The sequence below is a fragment of the Rhincodon typus genome, chromosome 3 (assembly GCF_021869965.1).
Source record: "Rhincodon typus isolate 14 chromosome 3, sRhiTyp1.1, whole genome shotgun sequence".
NCBI lineage: Eukaryota > Metazoa > Chordata > Chondrichthyes > Orectolobiformes > Rhincodontidae > Rhincodon > Rhincodon typus.
The window spans coordinates 107,575,329-107,594,591 of NC_063334.1; the positions used below are offsets into that span (position 1 = coordinate 107,575,329).

Below are 19,263 nucleotides of genomic sequence, written 5' to 3' on the forward strand. Positions count from 1 at the left end.
TTGCTGAGGAAGAAAGAAATAGTGGATGTACTGAATAGATACTTTGCATCAGTTTTCACAGTAGAAGACACCAGCAACTTACCAGAACTTCGAGAGTTAGGGGACAGAGGTGAGCGAAGTGGCCATCATGAAGGAGAAAGTGCAGGGAAGCTGAAAGGTCTGAAGGTGGATAAATCACCTGGACCAGATGGATGCTTTCGGAAGGGCAAGGACTGGTTAGGGATAGTCAACTTGGCTTTGTGTGTGGGAAATCGTGTCTCACTAACTTTGAGGTTTTTGAAGAGGTGACAAAGAAGATTGATGAAGGCAGACTGGTAGATTTCAGCAGTGTGTAACCGTCAACACGACGCACTGCAAGAACACCCCAGACTCCGTAGACAGCACCTTCAAAGCCTACTATGTCTACTATCTTGCAGGATACTGGGAGCAGATACATTGGAACATCGCTGTCAGGAAGTTTCCCTCCAAGTCACATACTGTCCTGACTTCGAGCTATTATTGCTGATTCTTCAGTGCTGCGTCAAAATTATGCAACTGCCTCCCTAATAGGACTCTGAACTAGACAGAACTATTTTGTTAGTAAATGATTTATATATTTTTTAATTTGTTCCTTCATGGAATGTGCATATTGCTGTTATTTCTTGCCATCCCTAACTGCCCTTGAACTGAGTGCTTTGGGCAATTTCACAAGTCAATTAAGAGTTAGTCACATTGTTCTGGAGTGACGTGTAGGCCAGGCATGATCAGGATAGCAGATATCTTTCCTGTGGGTACATAAATGATCAAGCTGGGTTCATCAGTTTCATGATTACTTTTACTGAGGTCAGTTTCATCGTTCATGTTTATTAAAGTATGTTATTGCCAGGGAAAGAGAAGATTGTTTTACTGAATGCTAATAAATACTGTTCATAATATAGCATTATAAATGTGTGAACAGACTGGTTTATTAAACCAGTGGCAAAGCTGTAGTGCACGTGAAATGTAGATCACATTAAATCCACGAAATGCTGTTCTACTGTGAATGATGATGATCAATATTTGACTTAAATGCAGGTTGGTGCTTGCATCGTGAACCCTGAAAACAAGATAGTCGGTATTGGATACAATGGAATGCCAAATGGATGCAGCGATGATATTTTACCATGGGCAAGAACTGGCCCAAATAAATTGGATACAAAATACATGTATGGTAAGAATTGTTAAAATTGTGCAGCCAATTATACATAGTAATGTGCCACATAATAATCCAAATACTAATGAGGGTTGAGAAAAGAGGAAAGAATTGGGGCTGACAAAAGACTGCAGGCTAGTTAGATGGTACTCAAAGATCTGTTGTAAGAATGGCCGTATTGAAGCATCTGGGGCCAGATTTGTGGTGCCACGGTAGGTAGAAATGTCCTGATTTTGCAGATCTGCCTTGGTAAAAAGTGTCCCGCTTCTGCTTATAGGAGTGGGGTTAAGTGATGCTGAGGCCAGCTGTTTGAAAGGCCCACCTCTGTTTGCTGGGATATTGTCCTCGTTGTTTCAGAAACTGTTAGGTTCTTGAGCCCTAACTTTCCACTCTCATTGATTTTGCTACTTTCTAAACCAATTCAATGCCACTGCTCATCCCCTATGTCCCTTCATGGTACCTATTGGTCTGTTTTCTCATTTCAATGTGCTTCAGAGTTTGGGTTATGGTACACGGTGGAGTAAGTAGTCATACATGCTTGTGTTATGGAGGAGGTGAGGCTAAATGAAAGACAATCCCTGATATTTGCTTTATAACTAACAAGTAACAATTTATTTATTTAACCCTAACAGTAAACAAATTAACAGAACTACTAAAAACCAAACAATTCCCCCCTGACTCCTAACTATTCCCTCACTGAACAAAATTTTTCTGGTATGCTATTCTAATAAACACAAGTTCAACTTGTATAACTTAAGTAATAAGAAAAAAAATTTAAAATTTAGTCTCTCAAAGTCCACATAGAATGTGTCCTCTGGAATGCTCTGCCTTCTCCACTGTCCCTCCAGTCATAAGCGCCTTTCCTTTGCTGATTCTGCTGTCAGGGATGTTTTCTCTGTGAGAACTTGTAGCTAGAAGTGCTGTGGTACCTTTTATGGATAGATGGTACTTCCTTAGAGCTTAGAGATTTCTGTGAGAGCTATCCGTTTGTTTCTCAGATGTCGGTTTGCTCTCGCACTGATTTTCAAAAACCCTGGCCTAATATACCTCGAATGACAGAGCAACTTACTTACAGTAGCTTTGGTCCAAGGTTGTCAAAACTATCAGATTTAAATTCAGTTGGTTTTCAATTGCTAAGTGCTTGGTTTAAATTAATTGGCTGATTCCAGCTAGTTGCCAAAACATCAGAACAAGCCTAGGGTTTCCAAATTGATACGTTTCAATTTCAGAACTGTCTGTACGGCTTCAGCTACTTATAGACCCATGTTTTTCTGTGTAAATCTCTAAGCTTAGAAAAGCACTTTACCTCTTAAAGGAACCATGCACTCTTTCTCCCTACTATTTTACAAACAAATTCTAGCTTCTTGCCTTCCAATTGAGTACTCTACACAACTTTCTAACACTTGATAATGAATAAAGAAACTTACTTCATGAAATCTGTTCAAAGCATTTAAATCACCATTTAATTCACCTGATCTAAATCACCTCTCCTAAATCTGTTACAAAAGCAAACTTCAAATTCACATTTCATAACAAAAATACTGAAATCTGTAATAGTCTCTTTGAACTTCAAATCATCCTGTGAACGCAAAGAACTCTGTAATTATAGCTTTTGAAGCTATGTTGAACATTAATGCAAGTAATCATAGTCCTTTGGCAAACGTTAACAAAAACAATTTTTTTCCCCTAACCTACAACAGAAAGGCTGTTGGTCAAAGCAGAGAGTTTTTGAAACTCTCTTTGACAGTTGCAGCCTGTGTTTTATAACATTTTAAAGTGTGGTCAGTCAAAAACATCAAATCAGGACAGTTATACAGATTTGTCTGCCCTTCAATAGCACCTGCATCTACTACAATAATTTGTGACTCCTACACTGGACTAAGGCGCTTGCAACAGCTAAAATGGGGTCTGTTTGAACTTAGCACTGACTTCAGATGGCCCTGCTGAATTTGGGTTCCCATTTGTGTGAATCATGCCTTGTCCCTAATCTCGCATCTGGGTTCCCAGCTTCCATTATGAAAGTTCCATGACATCTTCCCAGTTTGGCAAAAATCTAGCCCTTTGTATAGGGTTCAAGGATGAACTAGGTAAGTGTAACAGCGGTGTATACAAACAGTTGCTTGGTTGTACAAAACTTGAATATTGCTGAAAGGCAAGGTATATTGCAGAAACTTTTTGTCTTCTACTTATCAAGACAAACATCATTTTGCCACATTTCAAGTAATCACAACAATTAATTCTGTAGGAGAAAAGGGTCCTAATTTGTTGGAAAGTTGACTCGAGCCAAGGCATTGCCGTAGAGACAGCATTAGGTTTCCCTATACTTTGGTGTTTTTTAAAAAAAAGGCTCAAGGCTTGAACATATTCATTTTGCAGAAAATGGGACCCAGCATATGAACTCTCTTCTAGCAAGTGTAAATAAGCCATGTCATGAACTCAACTGATTATCTTATACTGATTATGTGTAGCTAATAGCATAGTCTGGATTGTTTGTCAAGTGGTGTCCAGATGTGGAATCACACCTAACAGTACATATCTTGAATTTTGTAAGTTCAGTCTGATTGCACACATCAATTCTGAATTTAGAAGTCAGAAGCACACTTTGGTTTGAGTGGAGCAAGCCAGTAAGATTTTAGGGCAGAGTCTCATTGGGCTGTCTGTGCACTGGATGTGATTATGGTCCTGTTGTCTCCTTGGACCCCATTGGCCCAGCATAAACCTGTCTCAAAGGTAAGTTTAATGTAAAGCCATGGCTAACATAGGAGATCCCCAAATTTGGCATTTTATGGATATCATGCCAATAACCAGAATAATTGAAGCTTAATACATGAAATGGTGCATTACAGAATTAGATAGTATGTAGGCTGTTTTCCTGATAGAATATGCATGTCTTGGAAAATGACTGTGTGCTTTCAAAGAAAAAGCTTGGAGTATTATTTTTGGATTTGAATTGTGATATTATCCCAAGTGACAGGCTTCTCTCTCAGAAGAATGAAATATATAGAATGTAATAGAGTATTAAGAGGATTTGCTTGTTGTAATTCTAAACCCTGGAATTCCCTACTTTTTAAACCTTTTCACACTTTCCTCCTTTAGGGCTGTTCTCAAAACTTGCTTTTAGTCCAAGCTTTTAGTCATTTGATCGAATGCTTTTTTGTATGGCTTGAAGTCAAATTTTAATTGTTCACCTTCCTATGAAACATCTCCAAACTTTTCAAAGTTGTAAGCACACTATATTATTACAAGTTGTTGTCTATATTTGGGTGCCACCTATGTCCTGGAGTGGATGTCTTGCTGTCTATTAAACCCTGCTACCTTGGTTCGTTTTGTCCTTTTGTTCTCTGATTCGTATTCGTTTTTGTGCAAAGCTAAGGTATCATACCCTTTCTATTGTGATGCCGTTTCTTGGTATCTTCATGATGTTGGAGTAGCCTCAAATGTAACTGTTAAGACTATACCAAAATAAGAAGTATCAGGTCTGAATCTGATATTGTTCTTTGCTATATTTTGCATGCATATGCTTTACAGTTCCCTTGATTGTGGTCAGTAGTAGAAGATCTTGAGACCTTCCGGGACGTGTGCATTCAAGAATATTTTTATATCTCAATATTAGCAGTGTTTTATGTGTATTTTGTCTTTGAGTGTTCACATTTAAGAATTCCATGTGAGTTTTTTTGTATATGTGTCTATATGATTTTTTGTGTATATGATGTTGCAACTTTACAGGAGAATAATCAGATGAAAAACTAGCATTGAGGCAAGGAAGGAAGCATTAGGACAGGTGATCAAAAACTTGATCGAAGAGCTAGGTGTTAATATCCTAAAGCAAGAGAGAGAAGTGAATAGTTGGAGGAGTTTACGGGAGGGATTCTAGGCCTTTGGGCCTTGACAGCTGAAAGCTGTTAGCAATAGTCTGAAATCTGTTGCGTTCCCAAAAGTCCAACACTTTCATGCAAAAAAGATTTTGATAAAGAGAAAATCCAGAATTGAATATCGAAAGCAAGAGCTATACTTGACTATAACCCGGGAGTAAATGACTAGACTAAAAAAGTGAGATTAAATATCTTCAAATAACCAAAAACAAAATAAAAGTAAAACTTCTTCAGACCAGAGACATGAACAACCCCTAGCAGCTCACCACCACCTCAAGGGCAATATGGATGAGTAATAAATGCTGGCATAGCCAGTGATACCCACATCCTGTGAATTAATTAAAACTTTAAAAATATTTCTATGAAATGACACTGCCAGATTTTTGGAGAAGGTATCGAATCATTGAATCAGTTGGTACAGAAGAGACTTTTCAGTGGTGCCTGTGTCAACACTTAGAAAGAACAAGTGCATCCCAGCTTATCCCAGCTTGGTGGAGGAAGGTCTGGCATGTTCTTGGAGGTTGTTTGGTATTGCTCCCTCAGTGAAACGCACTCGTGATGTTTCTGCTTCTGCAAGGATGTTAAACTTTGCTGTGCTTACCACCTGGCACCTTCACTTGTTTCATAGATTTTGCTTTCTTTTGCCTTTTATTCTGCTCACTTGCCTACTTCTGATCACCAGTAGAGGCCACTGTTGCATCAGAATTTGTGGAGAATTGTCTTCTTAACTGCCCACAGCCTGCTGTGTGTTAGGATGGAATTCAGGTTGGTGCTTGGAGCAGGTGCATGGTGTTTCTCCAGATGTGGCTCGTCGGATGGCATTTTATTGTTGGTTGCAAAGTACTGTGCATTACAGCCATTTTTCTCAGGAAGACACCCAGATTAAGTTGGGTGTGGGTTGTAGGTAACTGAAATGTGGTTGATTTTCCCCCCCCGCCCCCAATAAAACACAAGTACTTACACTTCAGCATTTCAAGAGCTTTGCAACCAAAACTCTAAGGATGATCAGTTTGTTTATTTATTATTTAATAAGCAAAATGATTGGCATTGAACAAACTCCCCTCAACCCATGGGGTCGAAATGATCACAATAGGCTAGAATTTCCATCAAACAAGTAGTGAGTTTAAATAAGAGCACATCCTTTAATGTGGCCCAACAAACACCACCCCCTCCCACCAACAACTGTTGGCTTCAGGAATTGCTGTATTTGTGCATCAGTTGCCAATTAAAGGCTGCTACTTTGTAGTGCATGCACCTTTTTTAAAGACAAAATTCATGTTCACTTAATACCAACGTACTTCTCAAGCCCAGCAAGAAAACAATTAGAACTGTAAAGACACATTCCTGGTGACAGTAAATTTTTCAGATTGCTTAAATTTACAAATTAATGTTTTTGCTTGCTTTTGTGTTCCTTTAAAGTCTTTTTCTTCCCCTTTTTCTATTTCTGTTTCTGATTTAATTTTAATCCCTTCATCATTGGCAGTCAGATTTTTAGGTATATAGACCCTAAGCCCTGAAATTTCCTTTGCGTCTCGTTTTCGTGCTTCTTAAAACCTGCTTCTTTGATCAAGCTCTTGCCCATCTACCCTAATATCCCCTTACATTACTGAACATCAAATTGTGCTTTCTAGGAAGCACTTCCAGGATACTTTATTTCATTAAAGGTACTCTTTAAATTACTGACACTAATCCACTCTGTCACCTTCTCCACTATTCCTCAGCTTTCTTAATCTTTAAATCTCATCAGCTAAAGAGAATTGTCCATATCTACCTTGATAACCTTGCTGCAGTTATCACCTCATATTTCAAACAATTTAGAATTTTGAGGTTAAGAGTGGAAACTAATTAACTGAATGCATTGCGAGACTTTTTTTGCAATTCTTTGATATGAGAGCATAGCTGCATAGGCTAGCATTTGTTGCCCATCCCTAAGTGCCCTTGAGAAATTGATAATATCCTGTGCATCTACTGCTGTTGTCCTTGTAGGTGGTTGTATTTGAGAGTTTGGAAGATGCTGTAGAAGGACCCTTGTGTTGCTGTGGTGCATCTTGTAGATGATGTGCATTGCGATAGAGAGAGACAAGAAGGCAGCCTATTATCTGAATGGTGATAGGTTGGGAAAGGCGGCACATGCAACAAGACCTGGGTATCCTTGTACACCAGTCACTGACAGTAAGCATGCAGGTGCAGCAGGTGTTGAAGAAGGCAAATGACATGTTGGCATTCAAAGCGAGAGGCTTTGAGTAGAGCAGGGATATCTTGCTGCAACTGTGCAGGGCATTGGTAAGAACACACCTGGAGTACTGTGGGCAGTTTTGATCTCCTTATCTGAGGAAGGATGTTCTGGCTATTCAAGGAGTGGAAGAAAGAAGGTTTCCCAGATAGATTTCTGCAGTAGTGAGCCTGACATACACTGGATTAATGAAGATTGTATTCACTGGAGTTTAGAAGAATGCGGAGGGCATCATGTAGAAACTTAAACTTCTAACAAGACAACTCAGGGTAAACGTAGAAGGCTGGTCCTGATGACTGGAGAGTGCAGAACCAGCGATTACAGTCGAAGGATATGGAATTGGCCATTTAGGATTGAGATGGGGAGAAATTTCTTTACCCAGAGAGTGGTGAGCCTGTGTAGTTCTCTGCTGCACAAAGTGGCTGAGGCCAAAACATTGAATATTTTCTAGAAGGAGTTAGGTGTAGTTCCTGGGGTCAAAGGAATCAAAGTATATGGGGAGAAAACGGGAACAGGTATTGAATTGGATAATCGCCCATGATCATATTGAATAGCAGAACAAGCTTGAAGGGGTTGAACAGCCTACTCTTGCTCCTCTTTGCTACATTTGTATGTTTAGGTAATGGATTGGGTGCTGACCAAGCAAGTTGCTTCCTCCTGAATGATATGAGGTTTCTTGAGTGTTAATGGTGGACAGATTTTGGGGAGACATGAGCTGATTCAACAATGGTAATATCTTTGAATGTTAAGGAGGGTTGATTTTAGATATTTGCCTTGGAGATCCATTGGCTGAAACTGTGTAGCATGTATTATCACTTCTTGTCTGTCCAAGCTTGAATGTTGTCCCGGCCTTGCACACATGCATACGGACTGCCACAGTATCCGAGGAGTTGTGAACATTGTGTAATCGTTAGTAAACATCCCCACTTTTAACCTAGTAATGGAGATATGGTCATTGATAAAGAAGCTGAAGATTGTTGGGCTTACGACACTTATGCTGAGGAGATCCTGTGGTGATATCTTGGAGCTGAGATAACAGATCTCCAACAATTGCAACCTTGTTTCCTTCCACCAAATATGACTTCAGTCAGTGAATCGTTCTCCCGATATTCTTATTGATTTTAATTTTCCTCAGGCTTCTTGCTGCCAAACTTGGTTGATTGGTAATTTAAAACTTAAGAGGCAGTCACTCTCACTTCATCTCTTGAGTTAACATTTTTGTCTGTGTTGAACCAAGGCTGTAATGAGGTCTGAGCCAAAGTTCTGGTGAGCAGGTTGTTGCTGCATAAATGCTGCTTGAAAGCACTATTAATGACTCCAACACTTTGCTGATGACTAAGAATATCATTGCAGTGTATTTTTGTAAAGAAGCATAATCTCTCTTTTTAGAATGAACGCAGAATCTTAGAAGATTGCTCTCAGAAGTCACAAGGCCTGTCTTGTTGATTCACTATGTCTAGAAATAGACTGGTGGGTTATCTCAGCATCGATCACAATGAGAGAGATTTAGTATTCAATTAATTCTTGGACAGCGCAATGGGTCCTTCTCCAAAACTTGAGAGCACAGGAGACTGGAAGGACACCATTATTGACACCAGCAGAATTGACTTTCCTTTGTGGCACAGATATTCATCAAAGTTAATATTGCAGCTATTTTAAGTTTTGATGTGTAAAAGATAGACAATGAAATGTCATCTTGGTAGTCCTTCCCAGGAAAGTTGGAGAGTGGGAATCAAAAATAGAAATTGCTGGAAAAGCTCAGCAGAACTGGCAGCATCTGTTGAGGGAAATCAGAGCTAACCTTTTAGGTCGGGTGACCCTTCCTCAGAACTCTGAATTCTCTCCACAGATGCTGCCAGACATGCTCAGCTTTTCCAGCATTTTGTTTTTGTTTCTGATTTGCAGCATCCACAGTTGGTTTTGTTTTAAGATTGAGAGAGACCCCCGGAAAGATGCTTCTCAGCCTAAAAGAGCAGAGAAGCCTCCAGAAATCGAATGCTGTACCTGCAGATTACCTGAACAGTGATACAGAACTGGAGAAGGATAAGAAACCTTCTGCTAAGTCTACCTGTACAAGCAACCTCCCAACGCTTGATTACAGAGGTCTTAGCAGCTGCTGAATTCTGATTAAGTTTTCTACCCATTCACCTTAGAATAACAAATCTTCAAACAAGCCAACTGTGCCGCAATGATAGACTAATCTTTCTTTCACCTTTATAAGTACCTTTTATTTGTATCTAATTCTAATCTTTGTATCTATATTTTTAGCTAATAACCTTTCATCACTTTTCCATAACTTACAGCAGCAGATGTGCAACACAGTAAGCTTTTAATTTGTTGAAGAATAGTGTTTTGTTGCTGGCTGTTTTTAAATGAGAACATTCAAAAAACTACAAGGGGGCAACACAAATTCACAATTCACCGATCACTCTGCACTCCACAGACGTATCTCGTGGTTGTTGCAGTTTGTATTGTAAATCTAGTCTACAAATGAATTTAAAAAGAAGTGACGACTTCATTTTTCATTGTCCCTTTGTTAACAAGGCAGTAGAATATCTAAACCAGTTGCAGTGTGGAAGCTTGTAATACCATACTTAGTAATTGTAACGTTGTATCAAGGTTCCCATGCCAGCAGCTTTAGAAATGGGGAAACCCTGGTTACTGACATGAAATGCCAGGTAAGGTATTTCCTTCTCCCCAGTTACATTTTAAACAAGAAATTTGCAGAAAAGGCAATTGGCAACCGTCCAAAAGTGCTCTTAATTTCAAGACCTCACTTAGCACCTCATTGGAATAAAATGTTTGTAACTGCAGTTTCTCCATGTTTTTAATTTCCCCCTGCCTCTTCCAGCTGTTTGCCTGGTGCATATTGTGTTAACACTGTTCTTGGTTTATTTACAAACTGGCACTCCATGCAATAAGGTTTAGCAGCCTCACGCAGATCTTTTAGAATCTCTGGTGGAATAAAGCTGCATAGATAGATGGAACTACCATCGCTGCTGGAATCCTCTTGGGATTTTCTCTACATGAAGAGATAAAGCTGCATTAATGTTAATGGCTTGGTATAAATGTTGCAAGACATTGAAAAATGATATCTACTTTTTCTAGGCTGCCTTAAAATGTCATTAGTAGTTGCTTTTACCAAAAGAGTTGGTGTTTCATATATTCTGAGGTGGGTGTATGTATTTTTTTTTGTGGCCTTCTTTACAGCCACAATCCTCAGGAGGTTTCAGTGGTTGCAGCACTCAACTCCTGACATCGACTTTCCGAATCTATCGCAGCTGCCACTCAAACATCCCCTGCAGGGTGAGTGTTGCTGGGTAAATGCTTGAGAAGATGGGAAACAAAGATGAAACATTGCATGTGACAGATAACACATCAAAAACAAAATATCCTTTTTAACTTATTCAGCGTGTGTGTGGGGGGCTGCTGGCTGGGCCAGCATTTATTGCCCATTCCCAATTGCTTTGGAGAAGGTGATGGTGTGTCACCCTCTTGAACTGCTGCAGTCTGTTTGGTGTAGGTAGACTTGCAATGCTGTTAGGGAGGGAGTTCCAGGATTTTGGCCCAGTGACACTGAAGGAATGGTGATTTATTTCCAGGTCAGGATGATGAATGTCTTGGAGGGGAGCTTGGAGATGGTAGTGTTCCCAAATATCAGATGCCCTCATTCTAGGTGGTAGTGATTTTGGATTTGGAAGGTACTGTCCAAAGACCCTTGGTGAATTTCTGCAGTGTGTTTTGTAGATGGTAAGCACTGCTACTATTAAGTGCCTGTGACTGAGGGAGTGAACATTTGTGGCTATAGTGCCATCAAGTTGGCTGCTGTGTCCTGAATACGTCAAGTTTCATGTGTTGTTGGAGTTGCACTCATCTGGGGAAGTGGGGGACATATTCTATCTCACTCCTGACTTGTGTCTTCTAAATGCTGGACAGGCTTTGAGAGTCAGGTGGTCACTTATTAATTGTAGGATTCCTCGCCTTTGACTTGTTTTGTAGCCACAGTGTTTATGTGGTTTGTCCATTTCAGTTTTAGTTGAATGGTAACCCCCCAGGATGTTAGTGGTGGGGGAAATTAAGTAATGGTAATGCCAGTGGTAACATCTTGTTGGAAATGGTCATTGCCTGCCACTTGTGTGGAGTGAATATTGCTTGCCACTATTCAGCCCAAGCCAGTCTATTGTCTGAGTCTTGCTACGTATGGAAACAGACTGCTTCAGTATATGAGAAATCATATTTGGTGTCAAACATTGTGCAACCATCAGTAAACATCTCTACTTCTGACCTTATGATGATAGGGAGGTCTTTGAAGCAGTTGAAGATGGTTGGTCTTTGCACATTACACTGAGGAACTCCTGCCATGATATTCTGGAGCTGAGATGATGACTTCCAACAACAAACTTTATGCTAAGTATGATTCTGACCAGCAGAGAGTCCTTCCCAATTTCTATTGACTCCAGTTTTTCTGGTTCTCTGTGGTGCCACACTTGGTCAAATGCAGCCTTGAGGTCAAGGGCTGTAATGACATCAGGGGCTGAGTGTTCCAGAGCACAAGTCTTCAGTACTATTGTCAGAAGGTTGTCAGGGCCCATAATGTTCAGTATCCAGTGCATTCAGCAGTTCCTTGATATAGTGGAATGAATCAAATTGACTGAAGACTGGCATTTGTGATGCTGGGGACCTCTGGAGGAGGCTGAAATGGATTATCCAATTGACACTTATGGCTGAAGATATTTGAAAATGCTTTAGCCTTACTTTTTTTACTGATGTGCCAGGCTCCCCATTATGCAGGATGGGGATATTTGTCTCTTCCTGTTAATTCTTTAATTGGCCATCAATATTCACAACTGGATGTGGCAGGACCACAGAGCTTAGATCTGATCTGTTGAGGCTCTTGTGATTCAGTAGTGTGCCTACCTCTGAACCAGGAGGTCCAGGTTCAAATCCTACCTGCTCCAGAGGTATGTAATAACACCTCCAAGCAGGTCGAATGGAAAATGTATGAATGTAATCTGTTGATTGTGAAATTGCTTCTCTCTATCACACACTGGTTTCATTGTTTATCCAAACTAAAATAATACTTTGGGTCAAATTGGCAAACAGAGATGGTGGGGATGGGACTTTAATTTTCCAGATGGCAATGCTAATTTAGTAGGTTACTCAGACCCTTGAGTCTGCTCCACCATTATAACTCATGGTTGGTCAGCTACCTCCATGCCACTTTCCTACACGCTCCCTGTATGTTTTGATGTCAATAGTATTTGGAAATCTTATCAGTCTCTGTTTTGAACATGATCAATGAGCTTCCACAAACTCCTGGGATAGAGAATTCCACAGATTCGTTACCCTTTGAGTGAAGAAATCCGTCCTCACCTTGGTCCTGGATGCCTTTACCCTGTATTCTGAAACATTGTCCTGTGGTTCTAGACACCCCAAACACATGACGGAACATTCAACATTAGTTGTAGGAAGTGAATGGTGCTTTGAGCTGATTGATAAAAGTGAGTGAGTGAATGTTCCCCTTTTTCCCAGCCAGCTCTGATTAAGTGGTTCGCACTTTCGCCTTCGAGTTGTGGGTTCAAGCCTTGCTTCCGAGGCTGACATTCGCTCCAGTGCTGTCTTGAGGCAGCACACCAGGTGTACACAGGGGGCTTTTCAGTCAAACAGTAAACCAGAGCGTGAATATGTTGCTTAGTACAACACACTGCAGTTGATCAGGATTCTTTGTGTAAACTGAGGACTGACCATTTGCTCTAGACGAGAGGGTGCTTGACCTGATCTGCTCTTGTCTGCCATCTCATATCATCTTATGCAATGGTGATGGCACTTTTAGACTTTGCTCATCTGCCCACATCTTGCAATATCTAAGGCTAACTTCTAGAGACCAGAGGAAAAGAACCCATGGTCTCCAATTGCTTATGCTGGAGATGTTTATTGTTAGTTTTCTATGGAGTAATATGGTTTGAACTTCATAAAGAAGGAATAATAGCCTGCTGAAAATCTGTTTTAAGATGTGGGTGAGATATTAAAGCATTAACATATTAATCTTAAAATCAATAATCTTAATATTTTCAGATAATCTTGTGACTGCATCAGAATTGCTTTCAAGTGTAAACGATGGAACAAATATTTTGCTTGCCAAAAACAGAACAGAAAATGGAAATTTTGTTTTTGCTTTAAATTGCCTTTTCTTGCAGTTTAAAGGGTCCTCTGAGCCCCTTGATCTCTATAAGGAACTGGTTATATAATCCTGACACTGACAGAAATCCCTCCTCTTCAGAGGAGGTATGGAAGCACAAGACCAGATGGGGATTAATTGACGTGCTGGCTGCTTTGCTTATGCATCTTATTTTTAATTCTCTCATGACTTTTTTTATTCTCTCTAGTTTGTCATGCAGAATTAAATGCGATTCTGAACAAGAACTCTGCTGACGTTAAGGGATGTACGATGTATGTGGCCTTGTTCCCCTGTAATGAATGTGCTAAACTCATCATCCAGTCAGGTAAGGATTTGCAATTGCTCCACTTTCAATTTGCTGCATTTGTGTACCAGCATGTAGTTCAATATCTCATTATAGGTTAAGTTTTTTTTTAAACTGGCATTCTTTGGTCCAAATTAATCATACAATCAGTTGCATAAAAATTATCCCTTACTGTTGCTGAGCAATGTCAGGTTCCCAGTGACTAATTGCTGCATATGCGATTCGTAACATGGTTTTAATTTAATCAGTGACTTTCTAAAGCATGGCCTGCCAAATAAGGACTAAAGCTGTGTGCATAATTAATGTCCGATTCTTGCACTTTAAAGATCCTGAACTTGCGTTCAGAAGATTTAGTGGAGAAATTAGGTGGAACTGGATTCCATTAGCACATAACCGATTTCTTTTTTTATTATTCTTTCATGGGATGTGGGTACTTCTAGTTAGGCTGGCATTTTTTTGCTCATTCCTAAATGCCCAGAGACAACCACATGTAGGCCGGACCAGATTTCCTTCCCTACATTAATGAAGCATTTCTTTTGACAGTGGTTACATGGTCACTGTTAGGCCAGCTCTCTATTCTGAATTTTCTTTTGTCTGTTGAATTCGAATCTCTCCGTCTTTCATGGTGTGATTCAAATCCCATGTCCCCAGAACATTGGCTTCGTTTCTGGATTGCTACGTCAAGGATTTTGATAAAGTCAGGCGAGGCAGGCAAGTTGTGGTCACTCACCATCGCCCCACTCATTGTCATCATGCTCCTCCTGAAAGTGCTGATTGGTGCTGGGCTAGACCTTCCTTCTGTCCAGTTCCCAATTATTGGAACATACTTTTAGATATATCTGAAAAAGTATATTTTTGGGGGAACAAAACTGACAAAGTGGCCATTCTTAATACATGAACATTAGCTAGTGATTACCACAGGCTATTAAACTGCGAATTGACATCAAACAGTCAAACAGCTCATTCTTCGCACTTTCCAGCATGTGGTCACCAGGTGGAGAGGAGCAGGAGCCCTGGCTTACCCCATTTCTTTTAATCTTCCCTTGTTCAAAGGTGTTATGGTTCATTGCGTTGAACTTTGTGTCAGCCTAGCTAAGATCATTTGAGATGTTTGCAGTTCTGGAATCAAAGTAGCAGCCTCCCTGGTTTGAAATGGCCTGGTGTTTTGCCAGGTGGTGCAGTTTGCCCACTAATTTAAGCTATGACATTAATAAATGCAACCAGTGTGTCTGACCTATCTCAAATTTCACCAAAAGAATACAATGGTAAATTCTGGCCTTCTGCTTTCCCAATGAGGAGGCAGACTCAAAGGTTAAATAATGCACTCTTGACGCTATCCCCTGCTTCCTTCAAACATGCCTATCCACTGGGAGACTGCGGCACCAGTAAATCTGATCGTGTGCTGCAGTTCAGAAGCTAATTTATTGAGAAACGCCTTCCCCTGTAATGGTGTTAAAGTTTGAAGATTCTTGACATTTACAGACTGTCATGAGCTGATGTTGGATAAGGATTTGCCGAGCTAATGATTTGAGGCTATTAATCTACTACCGCATTCTCATTGTTCAGCTCTTTGCCCAAGTGTCAGAGCAATTTACATCTAACAAGCAGGCTTCCATAAAAGTGAATGGATAATATCTTTGCTTAAATGTTGCAGGCTCTTGCGATGACTCATCTGATTAAGTTACTAAATAGATGAACCATAAAACAAGGAGTGTTGAATCCCTGTCACCTGATGTCTGAATTAGTTGATCTCAGCATGATTAGTGACTGAGATACTTTAATTGGCATTTGCCCCTGAATTAGGAGAAGACCATTGATCAGTGTTCTCTTTCTCGGTGAACTACACAGTTAATCTGGTTGATAGTGTGCATGTGAAGATAGGGCTAAGGTTGTGTAGTCATGCCATCTACAGATGAATAGTTCACTGCTATTTACAGTCCAGGCTTGTGCGCAAGTGATAACATTCTGAGCAAGATTTGCCTTTTTGTGTCATATCCTGGTAGTCAAGGGAGAGGAGAAAATGTTATGGGTTTTTTGATCTTTGCAGTAGGGGATTGTAACACTTTGATACAAGATACTAGATGGAACAAAACATGAATCCAGAAAACTATGTCAAATTAAATCACGACAACAAGACATTGAGGCACAGTTGCAACAGAGATGAGGAATCACAGAGTGTGGTGAAATTCTTTACCACAGAGGGCTGTAAATGTTGGGATGTTAAGTATATTCAAGGCTGAGATGGACAGGTTTTTTAATCAATAAGGGAATCTGTGGTTATGGGGATAAGGCAGGAAAGTGAAGCTGAGGATTATCATTGAAAGGCGAAGCAGACCCAGTGGCTGAATGGCCTTATTCTGCTCCTAGCTCTCAGTCTTATGGCAGAAAAACGTAGAAGGATTGTATTTGTTGCATTCCAAGAAGGACCAGGAGGCCAAAGCAAGAGTTTTATTAAAGAGCTGTTCATTGTTCAGGCAGCAAGATTAGAGTAAGCTGTTTCCTGCCCAAAATGGCTGATGTTGCATCATGTACTCAGACTCTTAAAGTGACAGTCCACCACAGGACACAAATACACATTAATGCTTTGCTATAGAATACTAAGTGGAATAAAACCAGTTAATCCAGAGCACAACGTCAAATTGAATTGTAACTGCAAGACTTGAAGGCACAGCTACAGAATAATGAGAACCATAAGACAGGAGCAGAAATTAGGCCATTTGGCTCATTTAGTCTGCTCCGCCATTCAATCATGGCTAAGTTTTTCAACCCCATTCTCCCGTTTCCTCCCTGTAGCTGTCAATCCCCTTGACAATCCAGAACCTATCTATCTCTGTCTTAAGTATACTCCATGAACTGGTCTCCACAACCTTCTGTGGCAGTGAATTCCACAGATTCACCACTCTCTGACTGAAGACGTTTCCCCTTATCTCTGTTCTAAAGGGTCTTCCCTTTACTCTAAGGCTGTACCCTTGGGTCCTAGTCTCTCCTGCCAATGAAAACATCTTCCTAATGTCCACTCTGCCCAGGTTTTCAGGACTGATATTGGAAGACATTCCTTCACCTCAGGTACTCCTTTGGCTGCTGCAGTTATGTAGATTTGTGGAGTCTACAACATGGTAATAGACCATTCACTCAGCAGGTCTATGCTACTGTTTATGAAGCAGAAGTGGGATCTTCTTCCATTCATGTTTATCCAGCCCACTCAGCCCATCCTTCTTTTCCTTCATCCCTCATATGCTTAACTAGATTCTGCTTGAATACGTCTATGCTGTTTCACTCAACTAGATCTTAAGTTAACATGTCCTGCATACTTAGTACTTTAGATAAAGACATTTCAATTGAATTCTTCTTTGAGGACTGCCTTACATTTACAGGCTCTAGTTGTGGACTTCCCACAGATGGTGATATTTTCTCTGCATCCACCTTAACCAAACTTTTTCATAATCTTAAAAGACCTAAATCAGGTTGCTCCATTTTCAATTCAAGTGAAGAGTTCCAGACCGTTCTGCTTTTTCGAATAAGTAATTTCTCTCCATTCTTGTGAATCTTTTTTTTTGTACGTTATTCAGTCTCTATACTGCACCGGTTTCATAATAGACACCAGCCCTATATAAAATACAGTGAACAGTTACGAATACAGGTTCTGTCCCAAGTTTGATCAGACCATATCAGAAGATAGTAGAGATGATGACAAAACGTTTGGTCAAAATTAGAGTTTAAGAAGGGTGTTAAAAGAAAGCAGAGAGATTGTGGAGGAAATTCAGAGTTTAGGGTCTCAGCAGCTGAAGGTTTTGGTGGAGACATTGAAATCGGAAAAGCTTAAGAGGCATGAGTTAGGGAAGCATAAGTATCTTAGTTGCAAGTTGGGACATAAGCAGCAGAATTTTGAAATAACCTCATTCATGAAAAGCAGAACTTGGGAGGCCACCCTGGAGTAATTTTGAATAGTTATGTCCAACTTATAGATTAATGTGATTTAAAATGTATTAGTATTCACTTGCATAAATAATCAGATACATATTTAGTCCAGATGGGATTTCCTTTAATGCTAATTTCTTCCATTTAGATAAAATAAACTACTTAGTTTGTTTTACACTTCATTCTTAAGATAAATGATAAGTTAAAGATTTAGCTGTCCCTATAATAATTTCTCAATAGACAGACTGTGTGCTGTGATGACCTCTGACAACTTGTTTGTTTGTTAACTGGGCAGAAGTTGTTATACTTTGTATACTGCGCTTCTTTGGTACCCCCTTGTTGGTGGAAATTTCTAATTTGCTAGTTGCAAAAGTTGCTTAAACAGTTGGGAATGTGACTGCACCATTGTTACTACACCCACGTGTCAGTGAAACTCAGAGGGGTGTTCCTTTTTTTTGTTCAAGCTGGCTAAGTTTCAATTGGGAAACAAACAAATGATTATAACAGGCATGGCCTGTTGTATGTTTTGTAATCAACCTCCTTATTGATGTTATTACATACCTTTAGAGCAGGTGGGACTTGAACCTGGGTTTCCTGGTTCAGAGGTAGAGACACTATAATTGTACCAGAAGAGCCCTATGCTCTGTTACAAGCTGTTGGCAACTTTGCTCCTCACTAAGGCTGCTTTCAAGCTGAGCAGTTTTTTTATTCAATACTTTATATTCTTTTGGGTTGAGTTCTGTGCTGCCTTTTTTCTCTGTACACTTTTTTTTCGAAAAAGGAACAGAGGATGGAAAACTGTCTTTGGGCAGTGAAAGGTCACAAGTGAGCCGTCGGATATGATTGCAGCTACATTGCTGAAAGATGGAAGACAGTGTGGGAATCAATAAATAACACAGGAGTGGAGATGCTTGCTGTGACCTATGCATTCAGCAGAGTGCGAAGTGAGCAGCATTTTCACTGCTCTGCCATTGTGCTTGTGATCAGCACAGCCCTCTCTTGAGGAGAGATGCCAAGAACAGTAAATGTAATTTTACAAAGCCATTGCACATTATCTGTGTAAGGCATAACAGTATTTGTCAGCTAAATATTTTCTTTCTAGCAGAACAGTTATAGGATCAAAAATAATTTATTACTTTTTGTTTGAAAAAACATGGCCCTTCTTAATTGGATCTTTCATGTACAACATTGTATTGCCACAAATAGGATGCCTTATATACATCAGATAAGAAGGATTCTGGTTGGTACACGTTCTATCACCTTCTTGTTCTGTTCCTTTCCCTGAAGGTATAGTTCAATGTTGATTGTGAGCAGAAAACCAACTGCCTGTCAAATATATCCAATACTTACAATGACTAGAGCAACATGACTAGACACTTGCCCATTATTAACTATGTGGCCTCCGGAGAGAGGATTTAATTTAAAAAGTGTACCAGTAATAGTGAGTAGAAAACTATGGTGGTCCCTCAAATCCACAGCTGATGCAGTTGGGCACCACCCCCTTGGGGAACCTGGATGACTGACCACATGGATAGATAGCCAACAAGGTGCAGGGCTGGATGAACACAGCAGGCCAAGCAGCATCAT

At 40.1% G+C, this 19,263-nt stretch overlaps 1 protein-coding gene across 1 annotated transcript in view; it reads left to right on the forward strand.

Moving 5' to 3' along the window:
- Positions 1-1,046: 1,046 nt before the first annotated feature.
- The window catches only part of dctd (dCMP deaminase), a 60,144-nt gene continuing 41,927 nt past the window's right edge, over positions 1,047-19,263 (forward strand). Inside the window, exons 1-2 of the mRNA XM_048595306.1 lie at positions 1,047-1,189; positions 13,663-13,779. Coding sequence (XP_048451263.1) covers positions 1,048-1,189; positions 13,663-13,779 — 259 coding nt within the window. The 5' untranslated portion in view covers position 1,047. The remainder of the gene's footprint in view (positions 1,190-13,662; positions 13,780-19,263) is intronic.